This window comes from Atractosteus spatula, chromosome 5 (genome assembly GCF_055471065.1).
Source record: "Atractosteus spatula isolate fAtrSpa1 chromosome 5, fAtrSpa1.hap1, whole genome shotgun sequence".
In the NCBI taxonomy this organism is placed as follows: domain Eukaryota; kingdom Metazoa; phylum Chordata; class Actinopteri; order Semionotiformes; family Lepisosteidae; genus Atractosteus; species Atractosteus spatula.
The window spans coordinates 13,909,862-13,925,744 of NC_142710.1; the positions used below are offsets into that span (position 1 = coordinate 13,909,862).

Consider the following 15,883-nt stretch of genomic DNA (forward strand, 5'->3'; position numbering starts at 1 on the left):
TTGGGCGGATTGAATCAAAAGGCAAGACATACAATGGAAATATGTAAAAATGATCATTTTTGGTTTTTACGATTGTGAATTCCTCTGGCTGTGAAGTGTCTATTTCTGTATCTATTTCAATATGCTGTCCACTTTCTTGTGTTTCTGGTGTTTAAATAAAAACTTATTTAAAAAAACAAGTCAAGCCGAAGAGGGGAGGCAGACAGGAGCGCAGGGCACCTGAGTGACCTGTGACCTGTGACCTGTGACCTGGGCTCTTCTCCGCTCCTGGCGAGCTGCGGCGGAAGCTGGCGCTCGGACACACGCGCCGTACAATGTTACCACGCAGCTCTGGCGCGCCGCCCTTTTCTTAAAGCTGAAGACACAGTTTCATCACCAACAAAGACCCCCTGACATTGTTTCATTCTTTTTCCGTTTTTTATTTGACGATGGTACAGCGCACATTCGTAACGAGGAATAATCCCATCCAATAAAAAGTGGACAAAAATGCGTTAATGTTAACACTATTTGTAGCCATGTAAATTTTAAAACTGACAATGTATATTATTTTTTGTCATTACTATTGCTGTAGCAATACAAAGCTAATGCTATTATTATTATTATTATTAGTATTAGTATTGCACTTCAGATAAGTTGGCCCTGCGGCTCTTTCACTAGGTGTCTCCTCCTCTCCTCTTCCCTGTGATGGTCCTAAAGCCGGCCCGCCTCCTCTCCCTCCCTCCCTCCCTTCCTCTCTCACTCTCTCTCTGCCCGACGAAGCTGGTTCAAGCGCGGCCCCTTTGGAGAAACAGCACGGCGCTTTTGTGTTACAGTAACCATCGCCGAGCTGGATATCCGCTCCCGCCCGGCCTCAGGTGAGATCGCCGCCTCCTCAGAACTGCGGGCCGCGGTCCGGTCCGCTCCGGCTCCCGGCTGCCGCCGCTGCCTGCACGCTTGTCGCAAGAACTGCACCGGTTCCGGCTGCGGGTTTGACTCGGCGGCGCTGCCTTGTCTGGTCCTAAAGCCAGCCATTTTGTCTGCTTCGTTTTCGAACTTGTTTTTTTTTTTAACGTGTATTTAATGGGAGAACAACAGGAGACGCGCTTTTGCTACATAAGCGGGCTTTTTAGTGAAACGCGACGCGGCGTTTCAGACGCGCCGACGGCGAGACTTTTCAAGCCGGGCGTTGAACGTTAGGGTAACAAATTTAAGCCGCTGGCGAGGCTCGGAAAGGTTTAACTTCTCCGAGCGCACCCTCCCTCTCTCTCTCTCCCAGAGGTCCTAAAGCCAGCCATTTTGTGATTGCCGTCAAATCTGCTCTTCGCGCAAGCAGGGGTGATGGAAAGGTACCCCAGCGGTCCTGTACTCCTGTTCGGTCCTAGCGGGCATGTACCCCTGGAACTTGTTCGGAAAAAACAACTGCAGGCTTTAAAGTCCGTGCTGTTATTCAGAAGCGCTGGTTTGGTAGTCAGGAAAGCTGTAATACAAATAACATACCTGCAGCCCAGCAATACAGCTTTGTTAAATGTGCCTGGATAAAAAAAAAAGCATTAAATAATTCCTGGGAGCCTTTCAAAACGTCCTTTTTTGCTCTCTTTTAATGAAAGCCTTTGTAGCTCTTTAAACGCCTGAGCAGTGAAGAGTAATTTAGATATTCAGGGGTGAAATCGAGGACAATCAGGCAGCGAAAAGGAACAAAGCGATATTTGATCAAAGATCAGAAAGAGAAAGTTTTTCTTTCGAGCTTTGGGAGTGCGGGGCCACCAGGGAAGGGACCTGGAGTGACTCTGGAAGCCCTTGGGGTCAGGTTTGAAGCGCCCCTCTCTCTTTAAACGAACCCCGACTCTTGGGTTGTTAGCAAATCGACACAAAAAGACAGTTGACAAATGGGGAGTCAGGAGGCACTTTGGCCCATCTAGCCAGTTTAGTAGGGGCTGGGCCGCTTGTTCCCCACTCCCACCACCCTTTGTGTAAAATAGAACCTCCTGTCCTGACTGCAGGATCTCATCCAGCTGTTTTTTGAGAGAAGTCAGGATATCGGCTTCGACAACATGGCTGCGCAGCTTGGCCCACACTCCCACCAATCTCTCTGTACGTGAGGGCCTTTCGATTCTGGAGACTGAAGGCCTGAGATTGAGTGAAGACTCTTCAGGTGGAAACCTCTCTATGGGGGTTCAGTCAGGGTCCTGGTCTGGGGGATGGGCTTTTGGTTGGGGGGGGTGAGACTGACCTGTGCTCTCAGAGATGTTTTCGGGGCTTGGTGACCCGCTGGGGAAGACCACTTGAGCTCAGTGTTTGCGCACCCGTGAATGTTGTTACCGTCGGTAACGGTGCCTGTTCTCCGTTGCCAGGGGAAACCGCAGAAGACAATCCCAGCAGGCCGAGCGCCTGTGCCTTGAATAAAGATGGCCTCCGCCCAGCCCGGGAGCTCCCCCTCTGCCGCGGAGCACGCTGACCCCCCCTCGGCGGAGGGCGAGGGCCTGAAGGAGGAGGAGGAGGAGGAGGAGGAGAGCGAGCCGCGGGGCGCGCCGAAGGAGGAGGAAGAGGGGGAGGCGGAAACCAGGAAGCGGAAGGGCCGGCAGGCCAGGCCGGGCCGCCCGCACCGCTGCGCCGCGTGCCAGCAGGCCTTCCCCAGCGCGGCGGCGCTGCGGGCCCACCGGGCCTCCCACGGCAAGGAGCGGGCGGCGCACGGCTGCGGGCACTGCGGCAAGGCCTTCCCCAGCCGGGCGCAGCTGGCCAAGCACCAGCGCGCCCACTCGGCGCAGCGGCCCTTCCAGTGCCCGCAGTGCCACAAGGCCTACAAGACGCCCACCGAGCTGCGCAACCACTCGCGCTCCCACACGGGCGAGAAGCCCTTCGTCTGCGCCGAGTGCGGCAAGGCCTTCATGCAGGCCATCTGCCTGCGCATCCACGCCACGCAGCACAGCGGCGAGCGGCCCCACGCCTGCCCGCACTGCGCCAAGAGCTACCCCACCCTGTCCAAGCTCAAGGTGCACCAGCGCTCGCACACGGGCGAGAAGCCCTACCTGTGCGCCGAGTGCGGCAAGAGCTTCGCCGACCCCTCCGTCTACCGCAAGCACCGGCGCAACCACCAGGGCCACCGGCCCTACGCCTGCGGCCAGTGCGGCAAGACCTACACGGAGCTGAAGGACCTGAAGAACCACGAGCGCTCGCACACGGGCGAGAAGCCCTACCTGTGCTCGGACTGCGGCAAGGCCTTCTCCCGCTCGTCCTCGCTGGCCTGCCACCTGCGCATCCACGCCCAGAGCAAGCCCTACGGCTGCGAGCAGTGCGGCAAGGGCTTCACGCAGCTCTCCTCCTACCAGAGCCACCTGCGCACCCACTCCGGCGAGAAGCCCTTCCTCTGCCCGCAGTGCGGCAAGATGTTCTCCGACCCCTCCAGCTTCCGCCGCCACCAGAGGGCGCACTCGGGCTTCAAGCCCTACCCCTGCGACAAGTGCGCCAAGCGCTTCCGGCAGCCGGCCGACCTGGCGGTGCACCAGCGCGTGCACTCGGGCCAGCGGCCCTACAAGTGCCAGAGCTGCGACAAGGCCTTCGTGGCCTCCTGGGACCTGCGGCGCCACCTGCTGGTGCACACAGGGCTGCGGCCCTTCTCCTGCGCCGAGTGCGGCAAGGCCTTCGCCGAGCGCTCCAGCCTCAACAAGCACCGGCGCGTGCACTCCGGCGAGCGGCCCTTCAAGTGCGGCCTGTGCCTCAAGGCCTTCGTGGTGTCGTCCAGCCTGCGCAAGCACGAGCGCACCCACCTGGCCGAGCAGCGGGCGCCAGCCCCGGCCCCGGCCCCGGACCCCGCCGCCGCGCTGGCGCAGTTCGCCTGCCCGCAGTGCGAGCTGGTCTTCCCCAGCTGGGCCTCCCTGCGGGCCCACGAGGCCCTGCACCCCTCGGGGTTCGGGGAGCCGGGGGCCCCCGAGACGGCGGCGGCAGCGGCGGCAGAGGCGCGCCCCCACACCTGCGCCCAGTGCGGGAAGGGCTTCCTGAGCAAGGCGGGCCTGCGCAAGCACGAGCGCATCCACTCCAGCAGCCGCCCCCACGCCTGCGAGCAGTGCGGCAAGGCCTTCCTGTTCGCCGCCTACCTGCGCAAGCACCAGCGCACCCACCGCGGAGACGCCCCCCCGCCCCCGCCGCCCCCCGAGGAGCCCCACGCCCTGCCGCTCACCGCCGTCCCCCTGGCCGCCTTCCAGGCCCTGCCCGCCGCCACCACCGCCGCCGTGTACATCGACAAGCCCGAGTGACCGAGCCCCAGGACCCAGACTGGTGCCCCGCCAGCGCCGTCCTCGAGCTCCGGCCGCGCCACAGCGCCCCCCGCAGGGCGGGGCTGACGCTCCTCTGCTCAGCGGGCGGGCAGAGCGGATGGGGGCCGGGGCGTGCTCGGTGTGCCCTGATCCCAGCTCCGGGACGAAAGGCGCCCTCCTCCCCGGGGTCCAGGAGAGAGGTCCCGCCACATACGCCAGGGCTGTCCACGTCAGCCGGCCAGGACGGCGATTTTATCCTCTTTTCCCAGACAGTGACGTGGAGGACGTCACGCCCACCGGGCACGGGTGGCGGGGTGGTGATCGGGGTGGAGGGGTGTGCTGTGCTGCAGCCTCGGTCACTCCCAGGTGAGCAGAAAGCGAGGGGAACGAGATGGTCAGCCGAGAGCTGATTTCTCCCCACCGCCCCGGGTGGCGGGCTTCGGGAAAACGGAGGTCCCATCGGCGCGGACCGTGCCGGGCCCGGTCGCTCGCCATCGCGTCTGGCTTCCCAGACAGAAGGTCAAAGGTCATGGGCCTTTGAAACCAGCATGTTAAGTTTGATTAAAGTACTTGAAAGGCAGGCAAAAGGAGTGCGTGGTGTTTCTTTTGTCCTTGGACACTCCACAGGCTGTGGTTTCTGTGTTTTAAGCCGCCGTGTATATCTTATGCCCTCTCTGAGAGTGACCGAGCGTCTCTCTGCGGTGGGAATTGTTAAACGGGATACGCGGAGAGTGCAGGGCTGGGTAGCTCACTGCTTGTAGGAATATGAGAAAGCTTAACGACTGTGGGAGGCCACTCAGTTCACCTGCCAGCTGGCTGGCAGTGGTTCATTGATCCCAGGATCTCATCCAGCTGTTGCTTGAGAGAAGGCAGGGTATCAGCTTCCATAACATGACTGAGCAACTTGTTCCCCCCTCCCACCACCCTTTGTGTAAACTAGAGTCTCCTGTCCTGCCTGGAGGATCTCATCCAGCTGTTTTCTCAAAGAAGTCAAGATAATGGCTATATGTGCGCTATATTGGAGTCCTCATTTAGCAAAACACTGTTTGTCAGATGGGAGGCTGCACTTCCTGCATGTGAAAGACTCTTCCGTTTCTATATTAGTTGCTTTAACTAAACCTTCCACCAGAGGGCAGTAAAGATCCTGAACGTTTTCAGCAGCGGATCGGCCAAAGATGTTTTCTTGAACCGAAACAAAAAAGTTGCCAGGGGGACAATAAAATGATAGTGACCAAATCATAGTTTTCCCCTATGAGGTGTGTCAGACCATATCAGTGAAATTTTCAGAACAGCCCGTGAAACACGGCACAAGTGGAAACCTTTGCACAGAGGGGGGTGGGAGTGTGGAACAAGCTGCCAAGCCGTGTTGTTGAAGCCGGGACCCTGACTTCTCTCAAGAACAGGTGCCTCTGATCCTGGAAACAAATGTACTGGACAGGCCAAATGGATGTTCAGTGAGCCTGAAGGCGACTTTTACTCAAATCGTGAATCTACAATGTTGATTTCTTTAATAAATACTATTTCAGAAAACAGAGGAATTTTATTTACATATAACACTATTCAAAAGTGTTTTATCGCATTTGTTTTAAATCAATGTTCAGGTTGCTTCCCACAGTCCAAAGCCATACTAGTAGACGTACTAGTGTTTCTCGAAAAGAGTAGGGGTGTTACCCCAATGTCCTGGCCAGATTTCCCCCTGGCCTTTACCAGTCATGGCCTCCTAATAACCCCCCTCTCTGAACTGGCTTCATCACTCTGCTCTCCTCCCCACTGAGAGCTGGTGTGTGTGAGCAGACTGATTTGATTTGATTTGATTTGACTTACAGCTGTGAGAAAAAGTGCGCATCATCAACTAGGTCCACCAGGGGGCGCTTCTGAGCAGCAAGCAGTAGGCGGACTTAAGCCGACACAACCTGAGCATTGTAATAAAGTTTTATTCGCGGGGCACTCAGGACGTTCTCACTGGCATTTGTTGTTTTTTTTAACATAGACGGTGATGTGAGACTTTGGGTGGAAACGATATTACCCGCAGCTCACAGCCTTCAGCCCAGTGGAGCTCAGCAGGTGTGAGCCTGGTCAGTACCTGGAGGAGAGACTCCTGGGAAAGCTGAGGCTGCTGCTGGAAGAGGTGTTAGTGGGGCCAGTGAGTAAGGGGCGCTCACACTGTCTGTGTGGGTCCCAATGCCTCAGTATAGTGACGGGGACACTATACTGTAAAAAGGCACTGTCCAGCTGATAAGATGTAAAACCGAGGTCCTGACTCTCTGTGGTCATTAAAAATCCCAGGGTGTTTCTTGAAAAGGTTAGGGGTGTTACCCCGGCGTCCTGGCCAGATTTGCCCCTGGCCTTTACCAATCCTGGCCTCCTAATAACCCCCCTCTCTGAACTGGCTTCATCACTCTGCTCTCCTCCCCACTGAGAGCTGGTGTGTGTGTGCAGACTGGAGCATCATCCAGGTGGGGCTGCACACTGGGGGTGGTGGAGGGAAGACCCCATTACCTGTAAAGAGCTTTGAGTGGGGTGTCCAGAAGAGCGCTATATAAGTGTAAGAATGATGATGATATTATTATTATTTTTATACGGTTAAGAAAGGTGTTGACAAAAGAAAGTAACCTAAGAGTAAAAATAATACAAGCTTGCTTCAGATTAAAAAAGTCAGGACGGGAGACTCTACACAAAGGATAGGGGGAGTGTGGAACAAGACACAGCTGGATGATATCCTCCAGTCAGGACAGGAGGCTCTACATTACACAGAGGGTGGTGGGAGTGTGGAACAAGCTGCCCAGCCATGTGGATGAAGCTGAGACCCTGACGTCTTTCCAAGAAACAGCTGGTTGTGAGCCTCTTGAAACGTAGGTGAATACTGACTATAGGCAGGCGTTCATGTTCCTGATATACTTCAAGGTGTGGGTGCGCAAGCTCAACCGGAATCCCCCGCGACTGGAAACAGGGTAAAGCAGATGAACCGCTCTCAAGAAGATCTGGCCCCAATGAGGTCGATTACTGAGTGTTACCGAGGACGGGAACAGCGCGTTCACATCTTTAACTCCTCGCTGGCTTTTACCGCCAGAAAACCATTTTTACGGCGGACGCAGCTGTTTTCAAGTCGTGACAAAATCCCGTGATTTATTTGAAATCCCCCGGCAGACACACGAATACAGAGCGACAAACCGACAGACCACCACAACGGGAGCGGCTGAATTGTAGGGGAATACCGCCGCGTCGTCTTCGCTCCCTTTGTTTCGGTTTCCGTTTGAAATCTGTGTTCTGGCACCGAGGAGCGGTTCCGTTTACAGGTCTGGCTGTGATGTTCAAGCCGTGCCTTGAAAAAAACACGAAACAACAGAGATATGTACATATATAAGCGTCAGTTTTTCAATTTCTTGTTTAGCTGTTCATCTTAAAATATACTATAAACCAATCCTCAACTCCCCCTCACACCTTTTAAATTACTTGTTTTTGTATACGATTAAGGGGCGGGTCGAGCCGGTAGGTTTTTTTTGCTTCCGGTAGATTCGCTGTTTGGCAGCGGCAGGCCTGCTATAAAACTTGTCAAGTCGTTAAATGATAAATCCTGTGGATAGCAATTCGCTACCATGCGCATAAGTTGACGACACAGTTTGGGAGAAAACAGAGTGGATATACAGTACTGTGTAGTAGGCGCGCTCCTATGGTGAACTGTACAAAACCACACGCAGTGTTTAGCCCTGCTTTAACAACACAGCACACACGGCTGGTACGCATACTGTATATGTGTGTGGATCCCACTTGGCATAAAAACACGGGATATATACGTCCTAATGTCTAAAGATGTCAATAACCTTCAACGCAGAAGCCATTACAAAACATCAACACAACAGGAAACGTCGGGCTGGTGACGCCGCCTCCAGGAGACACGGTTGTTGTTTTCAACAGCCGCATCTCCACAACTGTGTTCAACTAATCCACCACGGCGCATGTTACAAAGTGCTGTAACAGATTTAAGAAAATTAAAAAATTGATAACAGTTGTTCCTATTCTCAGCACAAACACGAAGGATTATTTAAATCCAAAAAAGTTATTTTATATTCCAGTCTGCTCTTGTTCCCAGCGTTGGCAGAGCGTTTCATTAATGGTACTATTGATTTAGTTGTTCCACTGTTTATAGCGGTGAAAAAATAGGTTTCTACTCGTTGAAACTTGAAAAAATGATAAGTGTAAAAGGAATGTCTTACACTGACAAGAGGCTTGGAGCCTAACCACAAGACTGCACTGACAGGCTGGAGGAACTGTCTCTTTAATCTGAAGGGAGTGTCCCATACTGACAGGCTGAAGGAACTGAGTCTCTTTAGTCCGAAGGGAGTGTCCCACACTGACAGGCTGGAGGAACTGTCTCTTTAGTCCGAAGGGAGTGTCCCATACTGACAGGCTGAAGGATCTGAGTCTCTTTAGTCCGAAGGGAGTGTCCCACACTGACATGCTGAAGGAACTGTGTCTCTTTAGTCCGAAGGGAGTGTCCCACACAGACAGGCTGAAGGAACTGAGCCTCTTTAGTCTAAAGGGAGTGTCCCACACTGACAGGCTGGAGGATCTGAGTCTCTTTAGTCTGAAGGGAGTGTCCCACACTGACAGACTGAAGGAACTGAGGACATAATTGGAAAATAGAGCCACAACTTTACACAAAGGGAAGTGGGAGTGTGGAACAAGCTACCCCATTGTTGTTGTTGTTGTTGTTGTTGTTGTTGTTCTGTGGCTTCTTTCGAAAAACAGCTGAATGAGATCCCTGGATGAACTGGCTACTCCCAGACAGGCTGAATGGGCAACATGGCCTCTTCTCGTTTGAAACCTTTCTTATGAGCTTGTAAACAGGCCACCACCTCTGACCCGCACGGCACCGTGTCCCCCTGTGTCTCTCACGCTGCGGCTCTGCCCTTGGAAATGTCCTCTCGATAGGTGTGAGGCCGCCCTGAGCGGGCTCAGTAAGAGAACATCTCTCACCAGCAGTGTCCAGTATCACTGACCCTGACTGCGCAGCTGGGCCGGGCGAGACAGTCCTGTGAGAGCAAGCAGGGAGCGGACCCAGAATGTAGCTGAGCTCGGCAGAGCCGGTTTCGGACCCAGAACGCCGAACCCCGAACCCGCCTTTTCTCGGCGGTCTCCGCTGATTTAATCTCGTTCTGGGCTTCAGCCGGCGGAACACGAGCAGAGGACAGACAGAGCAGCTGACTAAACGCACAATCTTTGCTTCAAATGAAAAAAAAGTCAGGACGGGAGACTCTACACAAAGGATAGGGGGAGTGTGGAACCAGACACAGCTGGATGACATCCTCCAGTCAGGACAGCTTCAAACAAAAGCTTCAGAGTGGCTCCTGTCACCTCCCCTGCCCCTCATGCCACACGCCGCACTTTCGGTTTCGGCCGTGCGCTTCTACAGGCGTCCCCCCAACCTGCGCCGCCGAAACTTGCCTAGCGACGCCTGTCTCAGCAGCGGAGAAATAGCTGATTGGACAGCGGGGCAGGAGGGACAGCCCTCCACCCGCCGCCGCATTTAACGTCTCGTCCCTCCTGTTGTGTCTCAGAAGCCTGCAGAGTCACCCGGGACAGCGCACGGAGCTGTGGAGCGCAAACACCCCGACTTTACCGACCCAGAAGCCGAAGATGAAGGTCCTCTGTCTAACAGCCCTGGTGGCTTTCCTCGCTTACCTGGACTCGGCGGCCGCCGCAGAAGGTAAAAGCTTCTCGGTGTCTGGGCTGCCGTCGAGATAAATATTTCAGCCGCGTCCCTCGCCGTGGACGGTTTCAACTTCGGAGCCCCGTCGTGGGGCTTCGGCGGCACAACTCGGTGGCGAAGGCCAGCAGTTTGGGGGTCCGTTTCGCCCTGGTCTCGGGGGCGGACGGCGGTTTGCGTTGCCCAGATTCTCAACTCAGTTTGAGGAGGAAGGGGGGAGCCGTCGCCGTCGTTTACAGGATGTGTTTGAGTGGGGGGAAGAAGTTGTTTAGAGTCCCGGATCGCTGTCCTTAACGTTTTCTTTGAAGAAATGACACATCCGTGTACCGCGCCGCCCTGTTGGGATATTACCAGACTCTTCTGTTCGTATGAGCCGTGCCGGTTATTTACACGGTCAGCTTTTTACCCGCTGGTCCGTCTGGTCTCTAATTTCACCGTGGTCAGTTATTGGAAAAACCGCCTTTAGGGTGTCCGAGGGGCCAGCAAAGTCCCTTTTATTGTTCTGTTTTCGGGGCGACGGCCCCTGGACGAGCGCCAGGGACTTCCCTGCATCGCAAGTTTTACTTTCGGTTTTCCCGGCCGCCGTTTGTGTACGAGTTTCTACAAAGGTCCAGGCGTCGAGGCCGCACTGGAAAGCAGGAGGATGGCGACAGAGGGCTTCTGGGCGGTCCAGCTAGTTCATTTTTCACCGCCTGCCTCGCGTCTCCGTCGTTCTCAAAGGGAACCTGTTCGCGGATGAGGGTGCGAAGTGTTTGGGGGTGAGAGAAGGCGGGGTGCTAGCGCCCCCTGGCGTTGCAGTACCGCGTTCCGAGAAATCACGTGCTTTCAAGACCGCTCTGCAGACTGTGGAGTCTGATGGGACTCGCAGTCAGGGAGACCAGGCTAGAAATCAGAAATAAGGACAAAACACACAGAGAAACCTCTCGCCACCCCACCAGCAGACACCAGTATATATATTTTTAAAGTACTTTCGAAGTGCGGGGAGATCTTTTACAATTCAAGCAGAAAAAAAACCCTTTTCATTCACTCTTTTACAGTTAAAAACACTGGGGTGGGGGAAAGGTCATGCTTAAGCATGGGAGGCGCTATACAGCGTGAGGATTGTGATGTTTGTTCTTGCTGCGAGGCTCTGTTCCTGAATCATCGCTGCGTGTCTGTGTGTGTCAGTGGGAGTGTCCTGGTGGGAGAAGCTGCGCTTGCGTCCGGCCGCCTGTGTGATCGTCCGCGTCAGGCCCCGCGTGCCGCGCAGGGCCCCGGAGCTCGCTCGTCTCCTCCATTTTGTGGCGCAGCGGCGTCGCTCCGCTCAGACGCCTGGCGCCCATCCAGCGTGCTGAATAGGCTCACCGCTTCTCTTTCGGAAGGGCTTGCGCAGGATTATTCCCTGCCGGAAAGGGAAGGAAAGACGCCCGAAGAAGGCTCCACAGCCACAACCTTACTTGTTCCTCTGCAGCCTGCGCTGCCTACCCGAACTGCTTGTGTAGAACATGCACGTATTCCCAGACTCCTTCTCCACGGGTCCAGCTGGAGGTTTTTATTGTGGGGCAGCGCTGCACTGGGGCCCTGGGTTCAGTTCCTGGGGTGCTGTCCGTGTGGAGTTTGCATGTTCTCCCCGTGTTCGCATGGGTTTCCTCCCACAGTCCAGGGACGTGCTGGGAGATAAGCCGGCGTCCGGGAATGTTGGCCCTGGACTGTGTGTGTGTGTTGGCTCTGCCGTGTACCTCCTGGACTGGTCACCGAATGTCTTCCTAGTGTGACTTTTGAACCTGCTCCTCGGGACGCGGAAGGGCCCGGGGAGCCCACCGTCGGCTGATCCGCCGCTCGATCGCTTGTCGCTCTCGTGCCCTGCTGCCCTCCCGGGGGCAGGAAGCTGGAACGCGCACACCTCCCGAGGCGAGGCGGCTCTCCGTCCCGGCGGTGTGAAACCCCAGACTGAGCTGGCGGCGTTGGGAACAGCACGGGCGGCCCGGTGTTTTTCGCAGGAGCGCTGGGGTGTTGAAGCCTCGTGAGGCAGCAGGGTCTGTCTGAGCCCCCGATGATGAGGGAATTCCCCATGACAGGCCACTGATCATGTCACAGACAAGCTCTGTTCGCTGTTTCTGTTGGGGGGGGGGGGGGCGTCTGCCCCTGTTTCACCACTTGCCCTCTTTGTCACTTGGATCACTGTTGGGCCGCCCACCTCTCGAACCCGTGTTCTCCATTCGGGCCATCAGGCTTGTCAGTAGTGAATAGATCCAAGACGTCATCCAGTAGCTCCTTGAGAGAAGTCGGGGTTATCTCCTTCAACAGCTGGGCTGGGCAGCTTTGTTCCACACTCCCACCCTCCTTTGTGCAAAGTGGTGCCTCCTGTCGTCAGTTTGAAATGCAACCCAAAGGGCTGCTGGCACTGAGCTGTAAAACATATTGACCCAAACCAGCCTGTTCTGGCACAGAAGATGTTTCTGTGTTTTAATCAATAAAAACCAGGCTCTGGAAGGGGATAGAGCTGTACCCAGTTAGGAGAAGGAGTGGGTTAGCATTAGTATTTAAAGCAGCACAATGCGGTGCTCAGCAACCCATGACAAGAATTCTTCAGTATTCTCCTGGACTGTAAGATCAGATCACTTCATTGGCCGCATACACTTTTTTGTATTAGGAATTTGTCTTTTCACAGACCCCAGCTTGCTCTCCATGAGACACACAGACAGGGAGAGAAGCTGGGGGTCAGAGCACAGGGTCAGCCATTGTACAGTGCCCCTGGAGCAGCTGGGGTTAAGGGCCACGCTCAGGGGCCCAACGGAGTAGGATTCCTCTGCCGACCGCGGGATACGAACCAGCAATCTTCCAGCCACAGGCGCAGATCAGCCGCAGTGCCACCGTATGTCTATAGATGACATCTAATAACGTTCCAGCTTCCTGAGCAGGACTCGTCTCCACCCTTCCCTTCCTGCCGCGGGACGTCGCGCAGGGAAACCCCCTGCTCAGAGCGCGCGGAGGAGCTGTGTGCTTACCGGCTTGTCTGTGTTTTTCTTTGCCCCCAGCCAAGCCCAAGGTGCAGATCTACAGCCGGAACCCCGGGGAGTACGACAAGTCAAACACCCTGATCTGCCACGTCAGCGACTTCCACCCCCCTGACATCAAGATCGAGCTGCTGAAGAACAAGCAGCAAATGGAGGGCGTCAAGCAGAGCGACCTGGCCTTTGAGCAGGGCTGGCACTTCCACCTGACCCAGACCGTGCCCTTCACCCCCAAGAAGGGGGACACCTACTCCTGCAGGGTGTCACACAGCACCCTGTCTGAGCCAAAGGAGTTCACCTGGGGTGAGTGTGCCGCTCCTGCTCCACAGCGCCCCCCTACAGGGATGCTCTCCAACAGCACATCTAGCTAAAGGGGAGGTTGATCCGGGAGACCCCATGGCTCCAGCACTCTGGGAGACACGACATGATGGCGATTAAATTGAGACTCCACTCTGCCCCCTAGAGGGAGGCGCCCGAACAGCAGTTCATTTGATTGTGCCTCTCTGATTGATTTTGTCCGGGTGTCTCCTTAACTTAAAATCCATGATCCAGGTTGTTGATGAAAGCAGGCACAGCTGGATGAGTTCCTCCAATCAGGGTGGGAGACACTGCTTTACACAAAGGGCTGTGGGAGTGTGGAACAAGCTGCCCAGCCGTGTTGTTTAAGCCAGTAGCCTGGCAGGATGAGAACCTGGATTCAGTGGTCCTCTCTCATTATCAAGCTTCCTCCCCTATGAAAGTGTCCCAGGAAACATGGGGTCACTTCCTGCAGTCCTTCCACACCCTTTTATAAACCTCAGCCTCGTGAGATGTCTCAGTATTTGACGAGGTGAGAAAAACAATTCTGTTCCAGAATGTTGAAGACTTGCGTGTGATGGTGGTCGGTCATCACATTAACAGAACTGATGCTACAGAAACCGGTTATTTTAGACCACATTGCTTGGATAGGATCTCTTCAGTTTTTGGATAGGATCTCTTCAGTTCTTGGATAGGAATTTCTTGTTTCCTCTCTGGCACAGTGTACCGGGAGCCTTTGAAGTTTGATTCGGAAATGTGACCGATCTCCTTTTTTCCCCTTCTCTGCTTACAGAACCTGACATGTAAATTCTGTCAGAGGATCGACCTGTGCACCTAAGGTGAGAGATTTTTTGTGACTGTTTCTTTTTCTCAGAGCTGCAGTAGTGTAAAACACAATACAATGTGATTTAACAATGGGTGGAGAATTATACTGGGCCTAGGTACAAAAGTTGTCAGTTCTGGTATCAATTGTTTTATAAAAACATGCGAATGTCAATAATTATTAATAGAAATGTTCTAACAATTGGACATAAGAATTTCCAAGCTCTTTGTTTATTATATATTCAAGTTGTTTTTACAGTTAGAGCCATCTCATTATATCTGTGAAAATCCTGGGACTGTAATTTGACCTTAACTCAGCACAACCACCATTTATATCACCTCTGTGCTGGCTTCCCTTCATCTGTTACTGGAGACATTCTGGATTCAATTAATTGAAATGCTAAAAATGTTCTTGATCTTATGTTCAAACCTCACCTGGAACTCAGTGTTTGGCTTGTGATCAGTGCAGTGGATTAAGTAAATGAACGGCATTATTGCGTGTCACATGCCTGATTATTTTTCTTCTGTTGCAGGTGAAGATCACGCCTCATGTCTCATGCAATATTACTTTGTTTCGTAAACCTTTAGTTTTTCAAAACCACTAAATCTACCGATCATGCATACAGCAGCAGCTTAAATTTCTCTGTGTATCCTCATGCAAACTTGTGCATTCTCAAACGTGGTCTCCCCTGATATGAGGAGTGTCTGTAAATTTTGTGGGTGGGTGGGTTTTGGGAGTTTGCTTTAACTGTATGGATTTCTTGTGCCTATTTTTTTTATAACTTTTCAGGTAGAGAGTTTGTGACTTTGTACAGATCAGGTTTTAAAACCAATTTAAGTGAAAAGATTGTCAGTCATTCCGGCCCCAGCCCAGATTTAAGAATTTAGGGGAACGTCCTGGACCACCCAAACCAGGAAATGTTAAAGGTTGATTTACGGCGCCTCGAGGACTAGAACAAGGTGAATCGTAGACTGCAGAGTGCCAGTGCTGTTGCCTGGTGGGGTCTCTTTCACTGAACCACTGCCCGTAAATCTGCCTTTAACCACTGATCGTGAACCGGCGGGTAGATTAATCAGACCTGAAGAGGAAAGAGCTTCAGCTATAAAGAGCCCATAGAGAGATACTGAATGTAGGGACTGTATTGAAGATCAAATAAATGGAAAATTCTTATCCTTGACAGCCTTCAATTATTGAAATACAGGTGTGTGATGATGCTGTAAAGAATACATTCTAAATGCGACTCTGTATAATCTCCTTGGGGTTTTCAATTGCTCTAAGCACCATAATTCAATTCAACTTTATTGTCATTAATAATAATAATATTAAAGATGTAGAAGTTTTAAAAAACGTTTGAATTATTTTCCTCTGTGTTTTTAAAATAAAACTAGATAAAAGGGTCTTGCGATTGTGTGAATTTGTTCATTCCGGCACCTGACAGATGAAGTGGCAGGAGTAGAACAAGGTCTCGGATCATGGTTCGGAAACGTGTCTTGTTTGGGAACCTTCAAGAAACGTCTGAATGACGTCCGGGGATCACTTAGCTACTAGTTACCGAACGCCCTGGATGGGTCCATGTCAGTGCCTATCGGAAGTGCCTACGGTGGGGTCCTGTCTGAATGTTGCACGACACCGTGAGATTGTCAGACATGGGGAGAGAGACGTTTTGTGACCCAAATGCCTGAAGTCAAGACCCATTTGACCTGTATTTACCAGAATGTATTCACCTGCCTTCTGACCCATTAAAACAGAAGTTGTTTTACTCTGTTACACACAACCCCTCCGGGTGAAAATCACGTGCGCTGACATTCTGGAAAGTCATTACAGATGAGGACCT

The 15,883-nt window shown here is 53.4% G+C and overlaps 2 protein-coding genes across 3 annotated transcripts; both read left to right on the forward strand.

Annotated features, from left to right (window-relative positions):
* Window positions 1–740: 740 nt before the first annotated feature.
* On the forward strand, window positions 741–4,816 carry znf668 (zinc finger protein 668). 2 transcript variants are annotated; one of them, XM_088916924.1, is made up of 2 exons: window positions 741–854; window positions 2,331–4,816. In XM_088916924.1, exon 2 carries the CDS (start codon window positions 2,385–2,387, stop codon window positions 4,227–4,229), a length of 1,845 nt encoding a protein of 614 aa, XP_088773050.1. In that variant the 5' UTR covers window positions 741–854; window positions 2,331–2,384; the 3' UTR covers window positions 4,230–4,816. The 2 variants fall into 2 exon arrangements, with proteins under 2 accessions (XP_088773050.1, XP_088773051.1); XM_088916925.1 differs by lacking the exon at window positions 741–854 and adding an exon at window positions 2,017–2,131.
* A 4,950-nt stretch (window positions 4,817–9,766) lies between these two features.
* LOC148834234 (beta-2-microglobulin-like) lies at window positions 9,767–15,446 on the forward strand. Its single transcript, XM_088916979.1, has 4 exons — window positions 9,767–9,936; window positions 12,954–13,232; window positions 14,020–14,065; window positions 14,582–15,446. The coding sequence occupies exons 1-3, from the start codon at window positions 9,867–9,869 to the stop codon at window positions 14,031–14,033; spliced, it is 363 nt and encodes a 120-aa protein (XP_088773105.1). The 5' UTR covers window positions 9,767–9,866; the 3' UTR covers window positions 14,034–14,065; window positions 14,582–15,446.
* The last annotated feature ends 437 nt before the right edge of the window (window positions 15,447–15,883 follow it).

Coding starts and splice junctions, on each gene's coding strand:
- LOC148834234 (XM_088916979.1), top strand. CDS start 9,867: ATGAAGGTCCTCTGTCTAACAGCCCTGGTGGCTTTCCTCGCTTACCTG. Junction 9,937..12,953: donor CTCGGCGGCCGCCGCAGAAG/GTAAAAGCTTCT, acceptor CTTTGCCCCCAG/CCAAGCCCAAGGTGCAGATC.
- znf668 (XM_088916924.1), top strand. CDS start 2,385: ATGGCCTCCGCCCAGCCCGGGAGCTCCCCCTCTGCCGCGGAGCACGCT.